A 26324-nucleotide genomic window follows, 5' to 3' on the forward strand; every position below is an offset into this window, starting at 1 on the left:
GCAAAGAGGCGAGGTCGATAATCGGAACAGGGTCAAGTCTTACTGTGAGTCTGTGACGTGGAAACAAGGAATGCTGGAACGCGATGACAAGGTACAACGAACTGGCGACGAGAGGGAATGTGACACGAGGTTAAATACAAGGAGTAATTAGGGTTAACGAGGCACAGGTGGTGAAGATGCTCACAGGAGCAGGTGTGTGTGAAACAGGGGGAAGACAAAAACCGGAACACACACCCATGACAGTTGTGCCATACGTTTGTGTAAGGGTGGCTTGGTCTCTCCAATGAACTCCTCACTACACTGCACTGCATAAACAACATTGCTGAGTTTGGTTTCTCTGCATTTTGACCTTCGGGTGAACCAGCTTTTGTCTTAGGGTGATGTTGTCAGGCTTGAAATGCATCAATATTTTATGTTTGGAGGAAATGCTTCAGAATTTCTCTGACAAACCAGCCATGTAAGGGACCACCACATTTCGCCTTATTATCGTCAGGGTTGGGTGTAGTAGGCCTTCTTTCTCAGCGGGTTTGACAAAGGCCCAGTCAGGATATCCATAGGGGTTATCACGACCTTCGAGGACAGAGCAGAGTAGAGCCCTACCTCCAACAATAGGAGACAGAAAGAGCAAACACACATTGAGTTGATTAATGTCCTTCCTCTGTTTTCAGTACAGATAAACGTGCGTGTTCACCACACACCAGACACGTCTGTGGTCATTCAGCCTCTTGAGCAAGCAGTCAGCAAACCTCCCCAAAAGATGGGACTGCGGCCCCCGCCCATGCGACACAAACCCAAGGGGCGTTGCTTTCAGGAGACCACGCCCAAACAAGCCGTGAGTTAAGTCACATGACTACAGAGGTAGAGACCATGGTCTTGCGTCACCTCAAGAGATAACGTTTCTCATGGTTTGTTTCATTCCTTAGTGCAACAGCACCCCACTGCCTGTTCTGACCAACCAGGAGGACTGCTGTGGCAGCGTGGGCAACTCATGGGGACAAAACAAGTGTTACCCGTGCCCTAAACTGCCATGTAAGCCTCTCAAAACGCACTTCAATTCTTATTTGTGTACATGTTTCTAGAATGTTTTTAAAAAGCCTCAAGCATTTGAAGCTGAACACTGAGCGTGAATAACAAGCAAGCGCCCAAGACAATGAAACATTTTTGTGCCGCATGGACGAATCACCAAACACAAATACCCTATGATGACAGCTTAACAGAATATTATGATACAATTATTAACAGAAGTTAATGCTGGTAAAACTGCCACTCTGTTTACCTTTGACTTTGATAGGATAGTTCTTTGGCCACCGTTTCAAAATAGTACTTTCGCTCTGGAGCTCCATCCAGTCTAGCTGCCAAGTCATTGGTGGAGTGTGGAATTGGTTATTTTGTAAATCAGCCAGCGGAAATGCATGCTCACAGACATTTTCAGAAATAAGCAGATGATTAAAGATATAATTGGTTGTTTAATTTCACACTTGATGAGTTGGTAGGCACTCCATAAAAAGTACATTTTCCATAACATACACTTATAAGCACAGTGGGAATCACACTCACTGGCAACAGCATTAGGTGCACCTACACTCTCATGAGCTCTGTACACAAAGTATGCCTTTGACAATGTGTTTATTACTAGTTTTCCCTTCTCATGCACTGCAGTTTAATGAAGTAGCCAAATCAAAACTGTTATATTGGATGTGTTTAGTAAGCTCAAAATAATTGTTGTGCGTATAAATAAATGATGTGAATGTACATTTATAGGTTTTAATAAAAGTGTGGCAAATAATGGTTTAGGTACATTTCAAAATCGATAGGATGATTGTGTGTTGTTGGCCATATTCACTGTGAGTGCAAAAAAGTGTGTATATATAATCCATCGCCTTTAGTAATCCTTAGTCTCACTGTATCTGCATCTTGTGTGTTCCTGGGAACAAATTATTGTTTATCCAGCCCAAAAATGCCAAGCATCCCCCGCGAGTTGCACCTTCCAACTTTGAAATATGGATTTGATACCTCTGTACATGCAAGTTAGGGAGGAGAAAGCAGATTCAATTATGGGAATCACACACGCAGACAGTGAGACAGAGGAGGAGAATGTGGAAAATAAGGCTCTTCTACATCCCAATGTTCCCATGGGCCTGCCCAGTGCAGGACTGTCATCACATCGTCCAAGGTTGAATTTCAAGAAAATCTTGGCTTCACATTCTTTCCACTCAACTATTATTCCAGCTCTCGGCACTGAGTCACACAATACAGCCTTTGACAAAACCCGATACTGTACGTCTGGTTAGAATTTAGACTACAGCCCGGAGTCCTGTATGCTGTGTTCCATCTATAATAATATTTTTCTCTTTTATTTTTACACTCTTATTCACAGCGTAAGCTTTGATTTTGCTCTCCCCCAGTTTACAATCAAAATATTACAGTTCAGTCCACCCACAGGTCTCTAAAACTGCTACTTATCTTTTTACTGCCTTTTTTTTGCATAAAAACTCAGCTGGGTTAGAAATTCATGCCAAACGAGACTAATGCATTGTTAAACTTTTAAGCCACATTTAAAGATCTGTTCATTGTATTGTGAGACTGGATTTACTTAGCTGGAAGGGCTCATAAAAGCTATCATTAGAGAAGCAGAAGAGAAACAAATTTTTTTGTTTAGCTGTAAAATGTGGCCAGAAATCTTTCACTGGCTTTGACAAACAGGCAATTTCTCAGTCGTCGTAACAACACGGTGCCAAAAATACATCCTGGTGGTAAAATGAGGCTTTTAAAAAAAAAATAAAATAAAAATATTTTTGTTATATGTTCTTTACCATTTAAAGTAAAACTAGGAATATGTTATTGGGATAATTTGATTATTTTGGGAAATTGACTTAATTGCTTTCTTGGTGCAAAGCGATATGCTTTTATTCACTCTTTTATGCAAAGACTAAACTGAGAGGTGTTAATGAGTCAGTTAAAGGTTTATTCTTGAAAGGTCTCTTGATGCTATGTTTATCCATATGTACTTTGGTGTGTCCTCAGATGCCTCTGTCAAGCAGACAATTGTAGAAGATTACGGCTCAGCCTGCCCCCAGGGCTATAAAAGACTCAACAGCACACACTGTCAAGGTAACACTGACTGAAACTGGCTGATATTTATGCACGAGTCATTGCTGACAGCTCCATTGCAGGCTTATTTATCTCCTTTTCATCTTTTCATAATTTCTGTAGAGTGGAACCTCTATTTTTAAATGCCCCTGACGTCATATAATTCAGAAAAAGACTCCTCTAAGGGGGTTTTATTGACGTCACGCACAAGACCTCAGCGTAGCTTGAGAATCAAAAAATCAATTCCTACCTTGTTCTTTTCCTTTTTGTGGCTTGTTTGTGAAGAGAAGTTACAGACTCCAGCGTCACCGTATATGTTGCTAGGTTGTTGTTTTATAACGCTTTAGTGCTTTCCTTCGTTTTACAGTTGTATGACAGTTAGGAATTGAAATAAATGAGATGCACAATGGGCGGCACGGTGGACGACTGCCTAGAGCGTCTGCCTCACAGTTCTGAGGACCGGGGTTGAAATCCCGGCCCCGCTTGTGTGGAGTTTGCATGTTCTCCCCGTGCCTGTGTGGGTTTTCTTCGGGCACTCTGGTTTCCTCCCACATCCCAAAAACATGCATGGTAGGTTAATTGAGGACTCTAAATTGTCCGTAGGTGTAAATGTGAGTGCGAATGGTTGTTTATTTATATGTTCCCTGCGATTGGCTGCCCGAAGATAGCTGGGATAGACTTCAGCACTCCTTGTGTGGATAAGCGGCTCAGAAAATGGATGGATGGATGGATGGAGACGCACAATGATGCAATTTACTTTCACATTTCACGTTTGTTATTTAACAAAGTTTAGACAGTTTTTATTGTTTCACACTAACAAGAGTTGTTTTCAACTTTCTTAAATAATGTTTTTCTCTTTTTAAGTTTTTTTTTTTCATGACGACAATAGTTTAATCTTGGAACATACAGTATTTCTACCACCAAAATTCTGTTGGGAAAACTCTAGGAGGACAGTAGCTCCTAACTTAAAATTTTAGGGGTGCATACTGTAAATCGACATACAAAGTAAATATTTACAATTCCTTTCATTTTCACTTTATTACTGATAACAATAAATGCAGAAACTACAGTTTTTTTGAAAGTCACGTTTTATTGTGCAAGTTTTGACACAACATAAACATAATAAAGAAGATATACAGCTGAAATATCAGAGGAGCTGCAGTGGAAGTGGCCTCCAGCTACAATTAATATTGGAGTCCACCTTTCCGAGGACCTCACCTGGAGCCGAAACACTTCGTGTCTGCTCAAGAAGGCACACCAATGCCTCCTCTTCCTCTGGAAGCTGCGATGTGGCCGACTGGGGAGCTTCCACAAATGTGTGGCGGAGAGTGTCCTCAGCACCAGCATGTGGCTCAGATTTTCTGCAGAGAGGAAGGCACTACAGACACCTTCACCAGCCGGTGCTGAAAGAGGGCTGCCTGCATCATCAAAGACTCAACCCACCCTGCATACCCTTTTTTTTTTTTTACCCTTTTTTCCGTCCTCTTGTCCACCAGGCTGAGGAACATCTTCTTTCCGGAAGCTACAGTATTAGACTATTGAACAGTGCTCTGTAGCCCCGACATCAGCCTCCCCATGCCTATTCCCCCCTGCACGATGAATTCTTTATTAATTTTCAAGTTCAAATGGCCATGTAAATATCATGTGCAATTCTAGCCTATTGCATTTGTATTTCTGTTGCCTCCACATCTTTGCTGCTTTTGCATCTATGCACATACCCACATCTGTAGATATGTTTATCTTCTTCATCTATTCTTATTTTATCTTAATTCTCATATTCAATTTTTTTTCACAAGTCTCTGGTCTTATTGGACTAATCTGGGACCTTGGGTATCGTATTTCGTGCTTATTGTGTAAATGTGTTTTGGTATGCCAAATTCCTTGAATCCTTGAAATGCTAAAAATATAAAGTTAATGTTTAGGCCACCAGTGCCAGTGTTATCATCAAATTTTGTGCTCCCCGCTTGTTTTGGCTACTGATAGTAAAATTTTCAATTCATTTGTCTCCCTGAAATACCTCAGCTAGGTGAACTTGTGCAGCCACTCTTCCCGAAAACAGAATTTCCTGCGTTTTTTTTTCACCAAGACTGTTTCCTCACAAGCCGAGTCAGACTCATCAGGATTTAGCTCCTCTGACACACTAGGTTTACTGGAGAGAAACCAAGCTCTGTTAGTTCTCCTCACGATTATTTATGTACATTAGCCTGGCTTCTTCTTCTTTGGTGTTGGTTTTCCTTCTTTTGTAGTTAATGTCTGTTTACAAATTAGTTTATTTGTGGATTATCACCAACAACTGGGCTGAAGTGTGGAGTAGAAGTTTGTCAGCAACAAATATTTAATAATATATTTTTTTAAATCGACAAATTTACTGGTCGCACATGCACGAGTAAGTGAAAAATGTACACCTTCAAAAACTTTAGGGGCAAAACGTAACCATTTAGGGGAAGTCTGGAGCCCTTTTTTTCTGAACAAATGAGTTTGACCTGAAGTGTGGTTATACACACTGTACTCACTGCAACTCTACTTTCTGATATTCTCTTCTCTCCTGCCTGTAACTACAGATCAGATTCTACGGTGTATACAAATAACATTTCCATTTTTTTGCTCCCACGATGCCCGGCTCTGAAGATATCAACGAGTGCTCCATGCGAGGTATCTGTCAGAATGGAGATTGTTTGAACACTCTCGGGAGCTTCAAATGTTCCTGCAAGGCCGGTTTTGTCCTGGAAATGAATCAATGTGTTGGTGAGTTGATATAGCGCTAAAACATTCCAACATCAGTCCTTCAGCCCTCATCCAGACAAAGTTGTTCTGTTTTCCGTCAGAGTCACCGGCCGAGTTGGCTCAGTGCTTCCTGATGGTGTCGAACGTCAGGGGTTGTGAGCATGCACTGCCCACCCAACATGCCAAGGACATGTGCTGCTGCACGGTGGGCAAAGCCTGGGGGCGCAACTGTGAACGCTGTCCGCAGGTGGGCACAGGTGAGGACACCAGTGAGGCAAAGACACACTGCTCATGGCTCATAAATGCCATATTAATATTTTTATACTTTATTGCAAGGTTGTCACAATTTATTATCAATTCTTTACTTGTTTATACTCTTAGGTATTTTAAAAAATATTTAATGTTTATTGCGTTGCATCATGTTGTGATTTATCTGAATCAGTCAAGATATTAAAAATACTGAGGGATCCTCTCAATGCGGTGCTACATCTGCATACTAATAAATTTCATTGAAGTTATACATTTCTCTTCAAACTTGATACCCAGTTGCCTTCAGTAAGATCTGCCCCGCTGGCAAAGGCTATTTTCTCCAGAATATCCGAGAAACTGTGCCATTCCCCCCTATGCCCTACCCTCACAAGCCGGACATGGAAGGTAAATAAAGTCTCTTCTTACCAACATTGGCACTTGCAAGCACAGTCCCAATTGTAATATTTCATTTTTGTTGTCATCCAGAGACAACAACTGCTGTGCAGCAGGCTCCAACCAGCTCCCACATTCCTCGTGTTCCTGGTAAACTGTCCGCCTCCACACTTACGTTTTCAGAGAGTATTTGTAGAGTATACACACACTTTTCAAAACAATAATTTTCCCTACACTTGAGATAAAATAAAAATGGAATTCAATTGTGTGGCATGACAGTAAAGTTATTCTTGAATATCACACTGACAAAATGATAAAAAATAGTTTTACACTACAGAAACTGAAATCTAACCAAGATTAAATATCCTAAATCAACAAATATGCTTGTTCTTAATCTGTAAGTATATTTTACTTACCAGTTAGTTTTTGTGTAAGAGCATTTCACTTGATGTATCATAACTTATTGAGATTTTATGAGTAAGTTTATCTTAAAATACGAAATAAGTTTTTTTTTTTTTTTTTTTTTTTTAAGATGCCTATGTTTACTTATTTTATGAAATCTTGCCAAGGCAAATTGTCCTTGTCTACCGGCAGATAATTTGCTTAAATTAAGTAATGTATTCTTCGTTTCATTAGTTTAGTTTTAATTTTTTGGAGCCCAGTTTATGCAGTGCAAAATAAGCATTTACCTTGGCTTACGTTTTCCAAAAGGCCAGTTTTCAATATAGTTTGCGCATGCTTCTGGGAGACAAAACATATTTTAAAAATCACCCTTATGCCCAATTTGCTTAGTGGTGGAACAAATCAGCACTACTACTTGTTTACTACTACTACTACTATTTTTTTCCGAATTTTTTTAATCTGTTTAACCCGCAGTTGTCAAACCCACCCCTCCGACAATCATCAGAATGACTCCTGGCAATGACCCCTTTGAAATCCAAACTAAAGTCTCACGTGAGTTTCCTGGAAACCTCAAATTCATCATTCAGTGTCCTCCATCCTAGAGATAGACAGACAAGAATGGGATGAACTCTTGGTCAATATCTCACAAATGTGGAGCTAACTACTAATATATTTCTTTTATGTTAGCATGCACATGAATTGTTTTTAGGACTAAGCTAAACCTTCAAGCTTTTTAATCATTTAATATATGCATTCCACGAAACAGGTCTTTAGTACTGTTGATGTTCTCTGTGTGTTTAACATGAAAACCAACTCAACTGCAACTTGTACAGCTGTTATGATGCACCTCCATCCATCCATCCATTTTCTGAGCCGCTTCTCCTCACTAGGGTCGCGGGCGTGCTGGAGCCTATCCCAGCTATCATCGGGCAGGAGGCGGGGTACACCCTGAACTGGTTGCCAGCCAATCGCAGTTATGATGCACCTGTTTGCTCTAAAACAGTTTTTCAAACTTCACAATGTTAAAAAGTAACCCATTACCATGACACATACAGTATATCTGTTCATATAAATAGACATCATTTTACTTTGTATTAACAAAAATATAAATCCCAAACTGTTTAGCCAATAATAGTTCTTTTTAAAAAATTGTTTTTAACTCTGCCAATTGACAACCCGAAACTGGGGCTGCTCTAATGGAATGTTGCCGCTTACTTCTTCAGTCTTTTCTGCTTTCTATGCTTTATTTGTCCCATTTGTGCTTCTTTATGTACGATTTGAACACACTACAAAGCTAGGCTTGAGAAATCTGAAATACTTGTGTGAAAACTAAATAGGGTTTAAATACTGGATGTGTATACACTCACCTGTCACTTTATTTGGGTCCACACAGGCTTGATTTAATGATTTAAGAAACTGTAGCCTACAAGTGTCAGAGAATTCAAATGGTTGTTTTAGAATTTGACGCTTAAGGAATGAGAAAGCACAGATCCTTCCCTAGTTTGTTAAAAATTCACAATACTGATAATGTAATGATATGCTCTTCTCCATCATTACATCCCTCCCTGGATGAAAATAGTGCAGCACATGTAAGTCTTTGGCTCAAATGGGCTCTACATGTAGTCATGACAGCTCAATGAATATCCTTAAGGATGTCTTGTGGTGGATCGTTCTCATCATGAATCTGCTCATGAATCAAATTATCCTCCTAGAGTACTAGCAAAAGTGTTCGCTGATAAGGTGCCCAGTGAGTGTATATGCATGAATCTACAGTAGTAGATACTGGCCCACTGGTATGTTGTGTGTTCCCTTCCTGAAGCAGAGACAGATGAATGTAGGCTAAGCAGGAACATTTGTGGCCACGGAGAATGTGAGAACAGCCCGAACGGCCACATCTGTCACTGTCACCCTGGCTACCGTCTCAGCCCGCAGAGGAACATCTGTGAGGGTAAGAGGCGATAGTGGTTAAAGGAGGTGCACACCTGGACCTTTTTTGGGATAGTAACGTGATGTCTGAGGAAACATGCATGTATGTCCCTTCGCTTTTAGCAGATTGTGTCCTCCTGTTGCCTTTTGCTGCATTTTCCCCATCATTTTTATAGTTTTTAGTTAATGAATGGGTGCTGCTTTAAATATTTCAAGAGGAATACACTGCATAATCTATTAAGATCCAATGCAAGAGCAGTATCAAAAATTCTCCCTCTACAGAAAAAAAGGTCATAATGCTTAATTTTGATTAACACCAACATAGCGGTATTCATTTTACAGAGAGGTATTTGGTAAGAGGTAAGAACTTTAAGAATATTTTTTATATGCAAGCATCATTCTCCATTAAATACATCAACATATTCCTTTAACATAGTTTTTTTTTAACACCCATATTTTATTTCCAATTTATTGAACACATTATATCCCATTGTCATAGCAATGAGGACTGACGTAAGGTTAGGGGGATTGGTGCCTTGCTTAAAAGCACCTCAACAGTAGTCATTATGTTGCCAAGCAACTCTCCAACAACTAGTTGCAATTCGTTATTGCAATAGTTGCAATTTGCTATTATCCAAAGTTGGACTTGAACCTTAATCCTCTGATTTTAAAGCCAAAGTCCTCACAGATGAGCTACTGCTGTCCCAGTAGTGTTCTTGGATGTTCTCATTCAATTTTGATGAGAAGCTACAAATAAAATGCAAAGAAATCTTGTCTCATTAGCCTAATAGCATAATTCCCCAAGTCACTTTTAACTGACTGTCACATTCTCAACAATATCTTTGTTAAATACAGTATTATCAAAATGAGCTGTGTGCATGCAAGTTCAGAAGATGCAAATCAAGGTTATTCAGTATACTAAACCAGATTAAAATGTAAAATGGGAACTCTATGCTAGCTTCAAATCCTGCCTAATCTCATCAGATCATTTTGTAATTTGTTGCAGTGTTACATTATATTCCTGTGTCAAACTTGACCTTGTTTGTGCCAATTCTAGATTGTTGCTATTTGCACATTGATTTACAGATGACAAATGTAAATTTCTGGCGGAGGGCTATGCTCTGTCATTGCTCTTGTTTGTTTTTGTAAAAGCAGGATTTTTTACAACATCTTGTGTTAGATCCTTATACGTGTATACTCAATATTGTGTCTGGGGAGCCCATGTTAAAAGTAAAATGCGGCCATTGCTCCTTCTTGTCTAGATGATAATGAATGTGAGTCGGAGCCTTGCGGTCAGGGAAGAGGCTTTTGCATCAACACAGAGGGCGGCTACAAATGCCACTGTCGCCAAGGCTACAAACACATGGTGCAGCATGGGAGGCTAAAGTGTGTCGGTAAGTCAGGCTGAGTTATGACCACATATTTTGTTAATCAGATCATGAAATTGCTTCTTTGTATTGCAGATGTGAACGAGTGCTCCAAGCGGGACATCTGTGGCGCTGGAGGCCAGTGTGTTAACTTGCCCGGTTCTTATAAATGTGAATGTCACAGCGGCTTTAAGAGCCGGTCACACCGTCATCCCGTTTGTGAAGGTAAAAAGACAAAAAAGAAAGAAAACAAAACATTCATTATGTGTGTGCTAATGTATGTTTTTTAAATCTGGATTTTTTAAAAGATATAAATGAGTGTCTGAGTCCAGACACTTGTCCGAATGAGCAATGTGAGAACACACCTGGCTCCTTTGAGTGTGTTCCCTGCTTGCCGGGTCACGAGGCCCGCTCTGGCATCTGCTACGGTGAGTACAAAATGGACAAATCCACATCAAGAGAGATCAGTTCTTTAATCAGAATTTCACTTCCATGTATACGAGTGGCGACTGGTTAGAGCATGTGCCTCACAGTTTTGAGGACCGGGGTTCAATCCCCGGCCCCGCCTGTGTGGAGTTTGCATGTTCTCCCCGTGCCTGTGTGGGTTTTCTCTGGGCACTCCGGTTTCCTCCCATATCCCAAAAACATGCATGGTAGGTTAATTGACAACTCTAAATTGCCCGTAGGTGTTAATGTGAGTGCGAAGGGTTGTTTGTTTGTGCCCTGCGTTTGGCTGGCAACCAGTTCAGGGTGTACCCCACCTCCTGCCCGATGGTAGCTGGGATAGGCTCCAGCATGCCCGCGACCCTAGTGAGCAGAAGCGGCTCAGAAAATGGATGGATGAATGGATGTATACGAGTAATTAACTGCTCATTTTCATGTGTGTTCACCAGATATAAATGAGTGTCAAAAGCCTGGCCTCTGTTCTAATGGGCGATGTGAAAACCTTTCTGGAACTTACCGCTGCTTATGCAATGAGGGCTTCCTCCCATCTGTTGACAGCAAGAGCTGCAGTGGTGAGTAAACTGATGAGTGGACGCATTCATCTACACACAGGTACACACATGATTTGTTTTGTTTTTAAATTGAAAGTGGCGTCAAAGTCAACTAATCGATGACCTCATAGTTATTTTTTCAGCAGAGTACAGCGATCCTCAGCCTTTGTTTGCACCACGTACCGGTTTCATGTACAGACATATTTTGATGGCCAGACATAAAACAAATAAAATCAAATGATTAAAAATACAACTCACCATGACGCTAATGTAGTTGTAATAAGTGGAAGTCCTTCACATGCTTCTCTTTCAAAAATTGGCCAGTCTCATCCATAGGGAGGACTTTTGGCTGACGTGTCTGCTGCCGACTGTAACATATATGGAGCAGCGAAATGTACGGCCGACAATGCGACGCAGTTTGCATCGGTCTGCGTGGATCCAAGAGCATGAAAATAAAATAGTTGTGGATCAGAATAGCAGTTAGTCTTGTCGCTTCAGGTATTCCGATAGTCACTAATCTTAAAAAATTCATACTTTTTACAACACGAATGTCATAGCGTGTTGTAAGATGAGGCATCGTGGGCAGGCTTTGTTTCTGTTTCACTTGTGCTTTTATTGAATTTGAGAATCGATTAGCTACAGGTCTCATTTTTGGTGAACTATTTCCACTCAACTGTTTTTTTTTTTGGACTGCAGCATTGAGTTTACATTTCTCCAATATGCATAAATGATGCATCTCAAAACATTTGAATATGAAGGAAATCTTAATTTATTTCAGTAGTTACAAAGTGAAAATACAGAGTGAAAGATCTAATGACTAATTTCTTTTATAAATAAACCCCAAATTCACAACTTCAAGAAATTTGAATATTAAATAAGAAGCAATGAAAATGATTTTTAATGTAGAAATTGGTCTTCTGAAAAATATTTTCCTGTGTTTAATGGATCTATATATAGTATCTATATATTCTATATGAGTTTCACTTTCTGAATTGACCTACTGAAATAATAATAACAATAGCTTAGATTCATATCAGGCCCAACTTTTCTATGATATTCAAATTTATGTATACGCATCTGTATGTGCATAACATTAAAATTATGAATGCCTCATTAAAGTAATATAGATGGTGACTTCACATTGTCTTTAGAGGATAATTATTCACGCCTCGTGAGTCACTCATAATGCAGTCGTTAAATGGTGATGTCGAGGTGGAAGTATAATGACAAATGACTTTGACACTGATAGCCTGTTTCTCTCATGGCGTGCAGACATTGATGAGTCACTGATAGCCTGTTTCTCTCATGGCGTGCAGACATTGATGAGTGTGAGGATGTCAGGCTGTGTGCGTACGGCCGCTGCATCAATACTGAGGGATCCTTCCAGTGTCAGTGCTACCCAGGGTACCAGCGCACGCAGGAAGGCAGCCACTGCGAAGGCATGAATTATTCACCACCTCTTTTTTACGTTGACGTGGAATAGTTTATAGTGTACATAAAGGTTCCTCATTTACTTTGTTTAGCTCAGTTTCTAGAGACATGATTCATACCCAGTCATTGTCCCTCCAGATATCAATGAGTGCGAGAGGCCATCAAACTGTCAAAGGGGCAGCTGTATCAACAGTATGGGCTCATACACCTGCGAGTGCCAGAAGGGTTACACACTCGTGGGAGGCCGGCGATGTCAAGGTCAGTCTGCTCAAATCCAAAAGGAACCTTTGTGATGCTGCCTGATTTATTGCTCATCACAGGAGATCAATGCAAGTTCTGAATTCAACTGGAGTGTATCGTTTTTTTTGTGTGTGTACATTAGTCCCTCGTTTATTGCAGGGGTTAGGTTCCAGACCATCCCTTGCAACAGGTGAAATCTGTGAAGTAGCGACCAGATATTTCTTGGATTATTCAAATATTCAAATATTTCTATATATATATATAAAATGGATTATTTCAAAGTTATATAAATACCCATCATTAACCTTATTAACCATTTACCATACTCTTATGAACACTTTCTATACTCTTAAAACACTTTAAACTCTTTGGTTTTGGTTTGATATTGACTGAAATGCTTTGATGTAAGAAGTACACATACAGAAATAATTAGAGTACCTGTTGAAAAAGTTTAAATATTGATATTTATTTTCATGTCCATGCGAACATGTGTCCATGCGTTATGTCACCTCACATATTGTAAAATATAAAAAGATAATTAACTGGTTTCATTAAGTGTAAGCCAACTGTCACACCCACAGACTTATATTCGTGTGTTGAAGTTTCTCACTAAAAGGCTTGGCCTGGTAGGTGATGTCAAGAGCTGTGATTCTACCTCCTGTTGACATTTTACCACACAATTAGTTGAGTGTGAGTGTCCTCGCCATGTTACTTGCTAGTGTTTTCATTTTGTAGTTGTGTGTTTGACTGTTTGTCCCACTCAATAGATGCCTGATAGTGCATCAGCGACGAAATTTGAGCAAGTGATGATGGCTCATAACACCCCTAAAATTTGTAATTTGTGGCACTCATAAGTCAAGGTACCATTGTATTAGGATCCTTTGCTTCATCACTGAAAGACAGTGCATCCATAAATGTGATTTGTCATTGTTTTATGTGATTATCCAAGCCAAAGGTCTTTGCCTATTTTTAAAATGTCTGAGCATACAGTATATCAATAAGCCAGTGTTTTCTTACTTTAATCTACCAAACATTTTTTCGGATGGTGTTTAGATTGGAATCATAACGTTAGATCATGTGTTATTTTCCTTTCAGACATTGACGAATGCGCATCCGACTGGAGTCTTTGCCAGCCATACGGCTCTTGCGAGAATAAGCCGGGCTCGTATGTGTGTGTTTGCCATCACGGCTACGTTCTGTCGGAGGACAAACACAGCTGTGAGGGTAAGCTTCCTCTTATTCCTCCTGCATTTTTTGATGCCCGCGTTTATCTCGAAACTTTAACCAGGCCGGAACATTAAATTCCTCCCTGTGTGTGCCTGACTCAGGATCAGCTCACATCAAACCAATTCCGGAGACTTGTAAACCCTTTTAAGGACTAAAAATGGAAATTCCCACTGTAGTTGTGTATGTGAATGCTGAGAAATGCTGTTGCTGTTGCCTAATATATCACAGCAATCCCCAGACACCACGTAAATATTGACTTTTGACTGTAAAAAAGATAAAAAGGTGATGACATCGGAGCTTAGTAAGTGCAATGATCTACAGCAAACCATGACATCATTGTCACACAATTGGTTTATTCATTATGTTTTTGTTGTTGCTGGGTAATGACTCTTAGCAATCTGTTTCCAAGGTCATTTGATTGCATGTCAGATGCTGACCTCTAATCATGTTTGCCTCCTCCCCACCTGCAGCACCTCAAATGGTAGCAGATGAGAAGAAGGAGTGCTACCTGAACCTGGATGATACCGTGTTCTGTGACAGCGTCCTGGCCACCAACGTCACCAAACAGGAGTGCTGCTGCTCCATCGGGGTCGGATGGGGAGATCACTGTGAGATCTACCCATGTCCTGTTTCTCACTCAGGTACAAACAAAACATGTTCAATATTTGCTGGCAGTGGAACTGTAGTTATTGCGAAGAGTACATGTAGTTAATTAGGTATAATGGGATGATTGGGAGGGCCAGTTAAACGCAAGTTCTATTTTCCAATGACATTCTGACGACAAACAACTGATTGAAACAATTTAATATGCAAATGTCGAGCATCGAGAGGAGCCAGATAAGGTGGCTCGGGCATGTGGTTAGCGTGACCCCTGAACGCCTCCCTGGTGAGGTATTCCGGGCACATCCTACTGGGAGGATGACCCAGGACACGCTGGTGGGACGATGTCTCCCGGCTGGTTTGGGAATACCTCGGGAAGTGGCTGGGGAGAGGGAAGTATGGCCTTATGGGAACCTGCTTGTTTTGTTGAACACCTTTAATAGTATGAATTTGTAATACTGTAAACTCCTAGACCTAGAGGATGCCCTATAGGATACACTGTGGTCATCTGTGACAATGGAATTCCAAATTATTAACTGACCCATTATGCATTTTGGAAATATCTGGTCAATGTGTAATAAGAGTGTAATATTGTGTTCATTCCACTCTTGCTGTCTTATCCACCCAGCTGAATTCCACTTCCTGTGTCCTCATGGGCAGGGTCTCTACTATGAGGAAGGTCTCATGTATAGCCGGCCTGCCTACCAGGGTACATATTGTCGTCACAGTTGCAACTTTTTTATTCTTCTACATAGCTAATTGCCCAACAACATCAATCCTGTGATTTGTCACTTGAGTGACTTGTAACCCTCACAGATATCGATGAGTGTTCGCTTTTTGCTGATGAAATCTGCAAGAAAGGTCGCTGTCAGAACACGCAACCAGGATACGAGTGCTACTGTCAACAGGGCTTCTACTATGACAGCAACCTTCTCGAGTGCATTGGTAGGCATCTAACGCACCGTTTTTACCAAGTGGTACAAATCAGTTCAGATGTCCTAATTGTGGAACAGTAAATACTAATCTGGATTGTGTATCCATCAGATGGTGTGAAGGTGGGATAATGTAAATCACTTGTCAACATACGTAAATCCTCAGTCTCAACTTTTAGCTTGTTTTTCTTTCTTTCGTGGACGATGCACCAACCCCTGCCAACGTTGAGTGGAAAATGGTAGTGTAGTTTTTGTGTAATAACCTTCTGCCACACACTGTGCTTGGCTGAGGTAAGAGAAAGATTGTTGGTAGTGATCTAAACTGGTGGTTCTAAAACGTCTTACAGCACTTCAAAAAATACTTCAAATAATCTCAAAGAGTCAACATAGTAAGCCCATGTGTTTATTAAAAAAAAAAAAAAAACAGGGCAGCGGTTGTATTCCTCAAAAGTATTGGATATTTAATATTATAGTCAGCCAATGGAACATTATTTAAAGTTTGTACCTAAATAAATGTTTTAAAAACAAAATGTTAATGCAAACATATTGTTCTCAAATGTTAAATACAACTGAACTGTAATAAACACATATATAATATATATATAATATATAATATAATGGTACATGTTCTCTCTCTCTCTCTGTGCTGTACAAAAAACAATAGATACAGTAGATCATAGTACATAATAGTAGTACATCATGACATGGCCGCCACGTCAATGCCCCACATTCAACATGGCCACCACGTAGGCACGTCTTTTGGAATTGAATCTATTTTATTTTATTTTTTTGCATATCTGTGACCCGGAAATACGTCAGTCCCATTCTTTGCCTGCCTTGAGCCACAGCGCCAGTAAACAACAGCGGCCATTTCTGGAACGAACAGACTTTGTCAACGGCAGTTTAAGTGACAAATGGAAACTATTTTTGGACGTATTATTCAGTCCCGACAGTCCGTTTTATCCCATATCCATTATATCTGGGTCAGTCTTATTAAGGTTCTACTGTACTGGATAATTATTTAAAAAAAAAGCCACTGTAATATTAACCACAGTTTGTACATTTCATTCAGTGATTATTTTGCATACCACTAGATGGAGCCCGCATATTTGTACTAAAGAAGAGCATAATAAATTACTAGTTATTTTCTTCCAAATTACAATTTGTTGGTATGTTCTCCCTCAGATGTGGACGAATGCCATGATGAGTCTTTGTGTAGAAATGGTCATTGCTTCAACACCGAAGGGTCCTTTTACTGCAAATGTAAGCAACCGTGGACCCCAGACTCTAACAAAAAGAAATGTGTGCTAGCAGCAGTAGCTGGTGAGTAAGCTACAACCTTCTCCAAAAAACCCTGACATTACCGTAAGGATGTTTGTTTTTATTGTGTAGATGTGAATGAGTGTGAGGACCGAGCCAACTGCAAGAACGGCCGCTGTGTTGACACTCCAGGGTCTTACTACTGCATCTGCTCCCCGCCATGGACCCTAGCTATCGACCGCAACCGTTGTGTGACTCCTGAGGAGCAGGCCGGTGAGTGCAGACCCTTCTTATAGAGAACATCAATTTGTGGTTAGCAATGGAACTGTATTTGGATGCAGCAAAACATAGGTGAAATTATTGTCTTTCTGGGGTAGTACATGCTTTGGTTTTACTGCAGGGGAAGAAAGCAGGTGTCAACACTCTATGCACTGGCAAAAATAGATACAACCTTGAAAGTACTCCATGTACATAACTCAACATAACAGGATCAAAACAATCTGTGCACCACATTTACTGTACTTGAAAACACCACTTTTTCTATTCCTTTGATTTTCACTTTTCTTATTTGAATGTTTTTAGTTAAAGTTAGGTGGGTGGAGGAAAAAATTTTTTCTCATTCTTTCCATAGCTATGTCCATTTTGCACAAAACAAAACACATTAAAAACATTTTTTTGTCAACAGTCATTTTTACACAGTTTTTCTGCCTGTGCTGATGTTATGAATCTTTTTTTGGGCAATACGATAAATGTCTTTATATGAAGAAAATAGGTGGTACACCAACCAGCCAAATACAGTAGCATAGCAGGCCGGAGTGTTTAATAAAAAGTGAAACAGGAATTTTATCCCCAAGTATATTTTATATTATTGCAAGCCAATTTAACATTATGGACATAGTTTGAACATCAACACTCGTCTTAAATATAGGAAAATAAAAATCTATTGCACATAATAGTTAAATAGAAATTGTGCCTAAATGATGACTGGTTAACTCATCTGCCTCGCAGTTCTGAGGACTGGGGTTCAAATCCCAGCCCCTGCCTGTGTGGAGTTTGCATGATCTCCCCGTGCCTGCGTGGGTTTTCTCCGGGCACTCCGGTTTCCTCCCACATCCCCAAAAACATGCATGGTAGGTTAATTGAAGACTCTAAACTGCCCGTAGGTGTGAATGTGAGTGCGGATGGTTGTTTGTTGTTGTGCCCTGCGATTGGCTGGCGACCAGTTCGGGATGTACCCCGCCTCTCGCTGGAAGATTGCTGGGATAGTGTGGATAAGCGGTACAGAAAATGGATGGATGGATGTACCTAAATGCTTACAAACAAACAGTTCTTACAGATTCATTGCAAATATATTGAATTTAAAAGTTAAATACGTCTTGGGCAGTGATTAGAGTACCACAAGAGGGATCAAGAGGAAGCAACACATTATGAGAAACACTTAACTATGTAATAGGAAAACTGCATCGCTTTGATAATTCAATTTTTTTTATTTTTTAGAACTAACAACATTGGGCCAATGAAAAATAGCACGTGCCACCTACAGCCACAAGCCTGTTTAAAAAAGACAAACTATGGCCTGACAATGCTGTGCCAGACAACAGAAAGACAACAGGACGTCAGACACACACAAATTACTCCAAAACACCACGATAAGGATTACGAGCTGAATCACTGCTCTTTATTGAATAAGGAAATATACATGACAAAGAAAGAAAATCATTGTCCTCTGGTGTGACACTATTAAAATGCAACAGATACATCATGTTGAGTAAAGAGTAACTTGTAAAACAATTGCTCTTTTTGACAAATTCCTTTTTCAGATTGACTTTGATGTAAAGTAACTTATGATATATTGTTTTTGTGATACTAATAAAAGTGTTTCCTCAAGCATAATATTGAATGTGGATCAAAGCTAGTGTGTGTGGATTTATGATAACTGAGCATGAGGTGTCAAGTTTCCAGCTTGATGCTAGTGAGGCACCATTGCCATCTATTATGGATGAACTTGGTCCTGTTGTTTTGTGATACGAAATGTTTACCAAAACAATTTGAAAGAGGTTGTGATTAGGATTCGTTTGGTTTAGGAGAGTAGAAAACAGTCAAATTCTCAGCTGTCTCTAGTTTTATTTGAGAGCAAAAATCTATGAATTTCTCTGCAGTGACTTTCCTACAGTCAATCTCAATCTACTCTTTCCTTGCCTCACCACCTGGCATTTTTCTTTTTACTAGCATTCAGATATGACTGACAGGTCTGTGATAAGTGAGTGCCGTTGTAGGGATTACCCCCTTCTGTTTTATTGGCAGCACACACATCATTCTGGCGTCCACTGTTCCTGTCTGTGGGACTTGTTGTTGCTGTCCAAACCTGAGAGAGGTACTATCAGAGGTTCTTTTTTGCAATGACAAATTATAGATCATCCTTTGACAGCACAGCTGGATGTAAATGTGAGTTTGGTTGTCCAAGGATAACAAAGACAACATAAATACATCACTCTGAAGTCTTCACTGCATTTTGTTCCATTGGCGTCTACATTTAGCGATTGTACCTTATTCCTTAAGTTGCTCCATTTGAGCTGCTTGACTCCAGCCTTTGCCAAGACAGTTTGGTTCTATGACCACAGTACTATACAATACATGCCTCCAGATCGATTTCTCTAAAGCACAGGTCACAAACTCAAGGTCCAGGGACCAGATCCAGCCTGCCACATTTTTTATGTGGCCCACTAAAGCAAAGGATTCAAAGGATTTGTTGTTTTCATTTTGGCAGAACATTCCTACCAACTTGTGGAGATATAGCGTTAAAATGTTTATCAACATTTTAATTTTACAGATATTTTTTTTGGGGGGTCCAGTGACGCACTTGGGCCCTGCACAATTACAATGTGCAGTTAGCTAGCTAGTATGACTACACCCTGATAATGCATCTTCTCTTTGGATTGTCCACTAGCATGAGCGCTTTAGAGCGCCTCGTTGTCGGCTCTGAGTGCACGTATGTCACGTACAGAAAGGATGGGTGAATTTTTGTGTTTTTAAGTTTGACTTGACAGCCAGCATGTCTTCGGGCTGACGTAACTGCATTAGAACGTCTCGTTGTCACGGTGTAGAAAAGCCAGGCAGCAACCCGATGGGCTATATTCTAGCCACCAGATGCTTTAAGTGGATATATTTTTGTGACTCAAATATGTGAAGGCCTAAAAAAGATGACAGATGAAGCAGCATCCATTTTTCCAGGTTGTAGTAGAGGTATTTGATTGACAGTTGAGCGGGGTGTGATTTCAACACATTCAGCAGACACACCCATGGCATGAGAGAGCGGAAACAATGGCTTGATTTTTGATGATTTTGAAGCCTCATTTTCTATTTATATATATATATATTTTTTTTTAAATCATTCAAATTTGGTAAGGTTGTTAACAACACTCATATTTTCATATTTTCATTTGAGAGGGACTTTGAATAAGCAAGCAATCAATTATTATGCGCATCCGTAAGCGATACAAAAATAAAAACAAAATATATTGGACAATAGTTGTGTACTAAAATACTTTACTTTCTGCTATTTTACATGACTTGTAATTTAAGATTGGATTGGCTGGTTAAAAATATAAATAATCAAAATCTATGCAATTATTTATATATAATAATATAAAGAAGTAATTATACAAGTACAGTATAAGATTTTTACAGTCACAACGTAACTCTGAGGGACATCGTAACTACAAGTATGATGTGCATTTGCAACATCTGCTACACTTATGGACAGGGGGTGGACACTATTATACAGCACATATGCAGTTCATTGCCTAAAACTGCACAATCTAACGAGAAGCAATACAAGGTGTATCAAAGAAATTTGCCTTTACAAAGATAATGCGTTTGGTTGATTGAGACATACATATAGCTGCATTTAATAAAGTAATAAAATGTTCATTGTATTGTATGTTATGCAATACAGTATACCTGCTATAAATGCCGCCAGGGGCGTTTATGCAACTGAATCAGCATCTCTCTTATTGGTAGTTACTGTTATACCATCTTGCTAAATTGTTTGTGTCCACCACTTTGCCAATAATAGCTGGCCCCAAACAGATGTTCATACTGTAACCAGTGTCTGTGGTGCCCTTTGCAGATGTGAATGAGTGCCAGGATCCCTCGTACTGTAAGAATGGGAGGTGTGAGAACACGCCCGGCTCCTTTCACTGTTTTTGTGATCCTCCTCGCACCTTCAGTGCGGCGCTCAAACAGTGCGTCTATGACGGTGGGTAAATTCAGTATCAGCTAGTTTGAAAAATTTCCCTATTGACACTTGGCAACATGGTGCTAAATGTACAGTAATTTCTCCTGATTTAGGTGTGTGTTAATTCATATATTTAGCTGTACTGTGTGAACCTCTTAAAAACAAGCACAATTAGATTGTTTTGTTAGTGTTGAATGTGAATTATTATATGGTACTTGTTTGAGCTCATGTATATTTTACTGTTTCTAATATTCCCCCCGGCGGCACGGTGGACGACTGGTTAGAGGGTCTGCCTCACAGTTCTGAGGACCGGTTCAAAACCCGGCCCCGACTGTGTGGAGTTTCAATGTTCTCCCCGTGCCTGCGTGGGTTTTCTCCGGGCACTCCGGTTTCCTCCCATATCCCAAAAAACATGCATTGGTAGGTTAATTGAAGACTCTAAATTGCCCTTAGGTGTGAATGTGAGTGTGAATGGTTGTTTGTTTATGTGTGCCCTGCGATTGGTTGGCAACCAGATCAGGGTGTACCCCGCTTCCTGCCCAAAGATAGCTGGGATAGGCTCCAGCACGCCCGCAACCCTTGTGAGGATAAGCGGCTCAGAAAATGGATGGATGGATGAATATTTCCCCCCCTTCACCGCATCCAAACAAGTTTGCAAATATACTCGAAACACATCTATATTGTGTAAACACAATAATGACCATGTGTGAACTGTGTGTTGAAGTAAAACCTTTCAAAACATGATTATCTTTGGAAAGGCAGCTTTATTGATACCACTACTGGATCTTTTTAGAGTGTGTACGTGTGCCTAAGGAGCTAAGCAGTTTACTAAATGAAGAATATTGCATGGCCTAGACTAGAGAGATGTGTTCACTATCAGAACTGCTGAGTGGTGATCCTGAGCACTCTAAGCTATTAGTGTTATTTCAAGTTCATCTACTGTACATGACAGAATGAACCGTCACCTGCAGTTCATTGTGGTTTTTTATGAGAACAACTCTTGTTTGTGATTTCTGACCATTACACAAGAATGAAGACTTGTGTATGTTATAATAATATATAATGTCACCCTGCTTTCTTTACGCAGATCGCACTGCAGCCCACAAAGACGTGTGTTTCCTGCAGGTGGACGAGGGCTTGATCTGCAGCGAGCCCAGGAGCGTCATGCTGGTGACCTACTCGGAGTGCTGCTGCCACTATGGGCGCGGTTGGGGGCCCGAGTGCAACACCTGTCCACCGAGGCATTCGGGTTAGCAAAAGTCAATGTCGCACTGTCATGTTACTATCACCACGAGTTTCCCTTGTTTGTATGCAGAGATGTTCAACCATTTGTGTGAGATGCTCCTGGAGACGGAGTCAGATGGGGAGCAGGATATCCTGACAGCTTTCGCTAACTATAATCCAGGTTGAAGCATACACACGACATCTTTGACTTCAAATACTCTTCAGTATTCTTCCACTATATCGCAATACATCCTTCACACCCCTGCTTTTTTTGTGGGATTTCAAGCCATTTTATGGGGTTTTGCATGTTTGCAGTTCGACATCCGCAAATTCATCTGTTTGCTGATTTTTATTATTTTTTTTTTGCTGAAAAGCTCACCTGTTCGCTGTTTTATATTACAGTATCACTTTGTTGATGCCAAGGAACTGTGTTGAAGCGAGTTGAGGAGCTTCATGTCGTGCTTTGCCACCATCTTGAGGAATATATGGGCAATTGCAATATAAACCTTTTTTGACAGTGCTTCAATTACTTGTGGAATTTCAAAGTCTCTATAACCCGTGAATAGCGGGTATACTTTCTGTAATACCCTCGCATGTGGGAAAGGAGAATCACAGTCAATGTTTTTGTCAGCTATTTGATGAACGCCGGGAGAGCAATAAAAACAAACAGAATCACGCAGGAGCTGCTTTTGGCCACATCTCACGCTCAGAAACTCACACGACATGTGCCACCTGACTAGTCCCCGCCTCTTAAAGGCACATACCTGTGTCTGAGATAGAAATCGTAATACATACAGTAGTTTCTGTACATTTTATGCATGCAATTTTTTTATGGGTGTGTTCAAACACGCGTAGAATGTGCTAAAAAATTTTTTTAATGAATGTAAATGTTGCATGTTGGAATGGTAGAAATATATGAAAAATTATATGGTCACTTTATATCAGATTTTCACCAATTGCGAGTGGGTGTGAAATGGTGGATTTACTGTATTCCATACCAACCTTCTTTTTTTCCCATTTTTTTTTTTAATATTCTCTCACAGGTGACAGTTCAGAGGAGGATTCTGATGAATGCAGCTGTGCAAATGGCCACTGTGTGCGCTCCTATCTTGGCACCATGTGTGAATGTAACCAAGGATTTAGGTTGGACCACTCCCACACTCACTGTATAGGTTTGTACTTTTATTATACTAGATTATACATTAAATAGACTGATAGAGCACATATCTATCAGCCAAGATGTTAGTAATCATTGGCAGTCATTTTGCATCACTTTTATGTTAACTTTTATCTGAACATCAGCCTGTTTTAATGCCATTCATCAATCATTACGTATAGCACCTATTCATCAGTCATTTACACATAAGGCAGTTGTTTTGCCGCATTGTCTTGTTTAAGGCCATTTATGTGTCTTAAGGTCAAATGTTATTCTGTAGTTGGAGGACTATGTGTGATCCTTTTATGAATCCACACTATTACACCACACAGCCGATGCAGCCAACACCATCCAGCTAGTACACCCTGTGGTGTAAAAGTAAAAACATGCCACATTAGTGTTTCAAGTTCTACTTTGCTGAGCTAGACTTAACAATACTGTTTGCTGAAAACATTGATTTAGTGTTTATTTCTGCTTTTTTTCCCCCAGATATTGACGAGTGCATAGAACCAGGAATTCGCACTAGTCCGTGCGAGAATGCTCGCTGTGTGAACACCGTGGGCTCCTACAAGTGCTACTGCATACACGGCTTTGTGCCCACACGCAGGCCAAACAAATGTGTCCGCCGTAGAACCCAATAACCCCTTGACATGTCGCTCTTATTTATCCATATACGGTATGCAATACACACTCAAGCACTGTGCACATGCTGTACATACACCTGTCTTATATTTAGAACAAGGAGCTCTGTATACACACAATCAACTTCAAACCATGGAAGGAGCCATGTAACAATCAAACAGGTTGCCATCTCCTCTCCCTCCCCATTAAGAAAAAAAAAACATTTGGACGACAAATATATTTGCTAAGTAAATGTTTTTGTAATTAATTATTGAGATCCATTTTTGTGTTTTAATGTTTTTTTTTGTCGATATCGTTTTCTACCCAAGCCCATTTGAGATTTGTACATTGTTTGAAGGCCAAACGTAGCGGTATCCCTCTTTAAATCTTCGTCCACATTCATTAATATTTAATTCTAAATTGCCCTACTTTGAATTGTGTGTTATTCAACACTAATTGTTGATTGTTTTATTGTATAGTTTGTGGCTTGAGAGTTTCTGTAAAACGTGTCAATTTTGTTGATGTAAAATATGAGAGACCTGAAGTTTGTGTATAATTTGTGCACCTAAGTAAACTTTAAGCTACAAAAAAAGACCATGCACTTAGCAATGAATGCTGGGAACGTTTGCCAGCTGTAGCAGATTTAGTAAAGATGAGAATGTTTTGCTGCATTGAACTATTTGAAAAAGATTTAAGAATTTCATATTAATAAAAATATTTCAATCTATTTGTGCATTAGTATTTTGTGTGTTAGGATTTTTATTTATTTTTTGCATGAGCGCATGCTTTGATTATTCACACGAGTGCAGGGAAAAAAATTGCTTATTCAACTTTTAACAAAGGGAAATAACCACATTTACAGGTTCAAGAGATGGATTAACCTAAATTCTTCTTCTTTTCCTTTCGGCTTGTCCCGTTAGGGGTCGCCACAGCGCGTCATCTTTTTCCATGTAAGCCTATCTCCTGCATCCTCCTCTCGAATACCAACTGCCATCATGTCTTCCCTCACGACATCCATCAACCTTCTCTTTGGTCTTCCTCGAGCTCTCTTGCCTGGCAGCTCCATCCTCATCATCCTTCTTCCAATATACTCACTATTTCTCCTCTGGACGTGTCCAAACCATTGAAGTCTGCGCTCTCTAACTTTGTCTCCAAAACATCGAACCTCGGCCGTCCCTCTGATGAGCTCATTTCTAATTTTATCCAACCTGGTCACTCCAAGAGCGAACCTCAACATCTTCATTTCCGCCACCTCCAGCTCTGCTTCCTGTGGTCTCTTCAGTGCCACTGTCTCTAAATCCATACATCATGGCTGACCTCACTACTGTTTTATAAACTTTGCCCTTCATCCTAGCAGAGACTCTTCTGTCACATAACACACCTGACACCTTCCTCCACCCGTTCCAACCTGCTTTGACCCGTTTCTTCACTTCCTGACCACACTCACCATTGCTCTGGACGGTTGACCCCAAGTATTTAAAGTCCTCCACCCTTGCTATCGCTTCTCCCTGTAGCCTCATTCTTCCCCCACCAGCCCTCTCATTCATGCACATATATTCTGTTTTACTTCGGCTAATCTTCATTCCTCTTCTTTCCAGTACATGCCTCCATCTTTCTAACTGTTCCTCCAGCTGCTCCCTGCTTTCACTGCAGATCACAATGTCATCTGCAAACATCATGGTCCACGGGGATTCCAGTCTAACCTCATCTGTCAGCCTATCCATCACCACTGCAAAAAGGAAGGGGCTCAGGGCTGATCCCTGATGCAGTCCCACGTCCACCTTAAATTCTTCTGTCACACCTACAGCACACCTCACCGCTGTTCTGCTGCCCTCGTACATGTCCTGTATTATTCTAACATACTTCTCTGCCACTCCAGACGTCCGCATGCAGTGCCACAGTTCCTCTCTGGGTACTCTGTCATAGGCTTTCTCTAGATCTACAAAGACACAATGTAGCTCCTTCTGACCTTCTCTGTACTTTTCCATCAACATCCTCAAGGCAAATAATGCATCTGTGGTACTCTTTCTAGGCATGAAACCATACTGTTGCTCGCAAATACTCACTTCTGTCCTGAGTCTAGCCTCCACTACTCTTTCCCATAACTTCATTGTGTGGCTCATCAACTTTATTCCTCTATAGTTGCCACAGCTCTGCACATCACCTTTGTTCTTAAAAATGGGCACCAGTACACTTTTGCTCCATTCCTCAGACATCTTCTCACGCACTAGAATTCTATTGAACAAGCTG

The 26324-nt window shown here is 40.3% G+C and overlaps 1 protein-coding gene across 3 annotated transcripts in view; it reads left to right on the forward strand.

Moving 5' to 3' along the window:
- Positions 1 to 24795, forward strand: part of ltbp3 (latent transforming growth factor beta binding protein 3) — a 54078-nt gene extending 29283 nt beyond the window's left edge. The window contains exons 3-28 of one of the 3 annotated variants that reach the window (XM_061701961.1): positions 669 to 832; positions 924 to 1029; positions 3025 to 3111; positions 5719 to 5835; positions 5916 to 6071; positions 6361 to 6468; positions 6550 to 6606; positions 7333 to 7410; positions 8678 to 8806; positions 10047 to 10178; positions 10248 to 10376; positions 10460 to 10579; positions 11045 to 11167; positions 12463 to 12585; positions 12716 to 12835; positions 13913 to 14041; positions 14515 to 14685; positions 15273 to 15353; positions 15461 to 15589; positions 16762 to 16899; positions 16969 to 17109; positions 20966 to 21094; positions 22161 to 22322; positions 22389 to 22478; positions 23341 to 23469; positions 23943 to 24795. In XM_061701961.1, coding sequence (XP_061557945.1) covers positions 669 to 832; positions 924 to 1029; positions 3025 to 3111; positions 5719 to 5835; positions 5916 to 6071; positions 6361 to 6468; positions 6550 to 6606; positions 7333 to 7410; positions 8678 to 8806; positions 10047 to 10178; positions 10248 to 10376; positions 10460 to 10579; positions 11045 to 11167; positions 12463 to 12585; positions 12716 to 12835; positions 13913 to 14041; positions 14515 to 14685; positions 15273 to 15353; positions 15461 to 15589; positions 16762 to 16899; positions 16969 to 17109; positions 20966 to 21094; positions 22161 to 22322; positions 22389 to 22478; positions 23341 to 23469; positions 23943 to 24094 — 3200 coding nt within the window. In that variant the 3' untranslated portion in view covers positions 24095 to 24795. The remainder of the gene's footprint in view (positions 1 to 668; positions 833 to 923; positions 1030 to 3024; positions 3112 to 5718; positions 5836 to 5915; positions 6072 to 6360; positions 6469 to 6549; positions 6607 to 7332; positions 7411 to 8677; positions 8807 to 10046; positions 10179 to 10247; positions 10377 to 10459; positions 10580 to 11044; positions 11168 to 12462; positions 12586 to 12715; positions 12836 to 13912; positions 14042 to 14514; positions 14686 to 15272; positions 15354 to 15460; positions 15590 to 16761; positions 16900 to 16968; positions 17110 to 20965; positions 21095 to 22160; positions 22323 to 22388; positions 22479 to 23340; positions 23470 to 23942) is intronic. The other 2 variants (XM_061701963.1, XM_061701962.1) reach the window with 2 other exon arrangements.
- The last annotated feature ends 1529 nt before the right edge of the window (positions 24796 to 26324 follow it).

The sequence above is a fragment of the Phycodurus eques genome, chromosome 17 (genome assembly GCF_024500275.1).
Source record: "Phycodurus eques isolate BA_2022a chromosome 17, UOR_Pequ_1.1, whole genome shotgun sequence".
Taxonomy (NCBI): domain Eukaryota; kingdom Metazoa; phylum Chordata; class Actinopteri; order Syngnathiformes; family Syngnathidae; genus Phycodurus; species Phycodurus eques.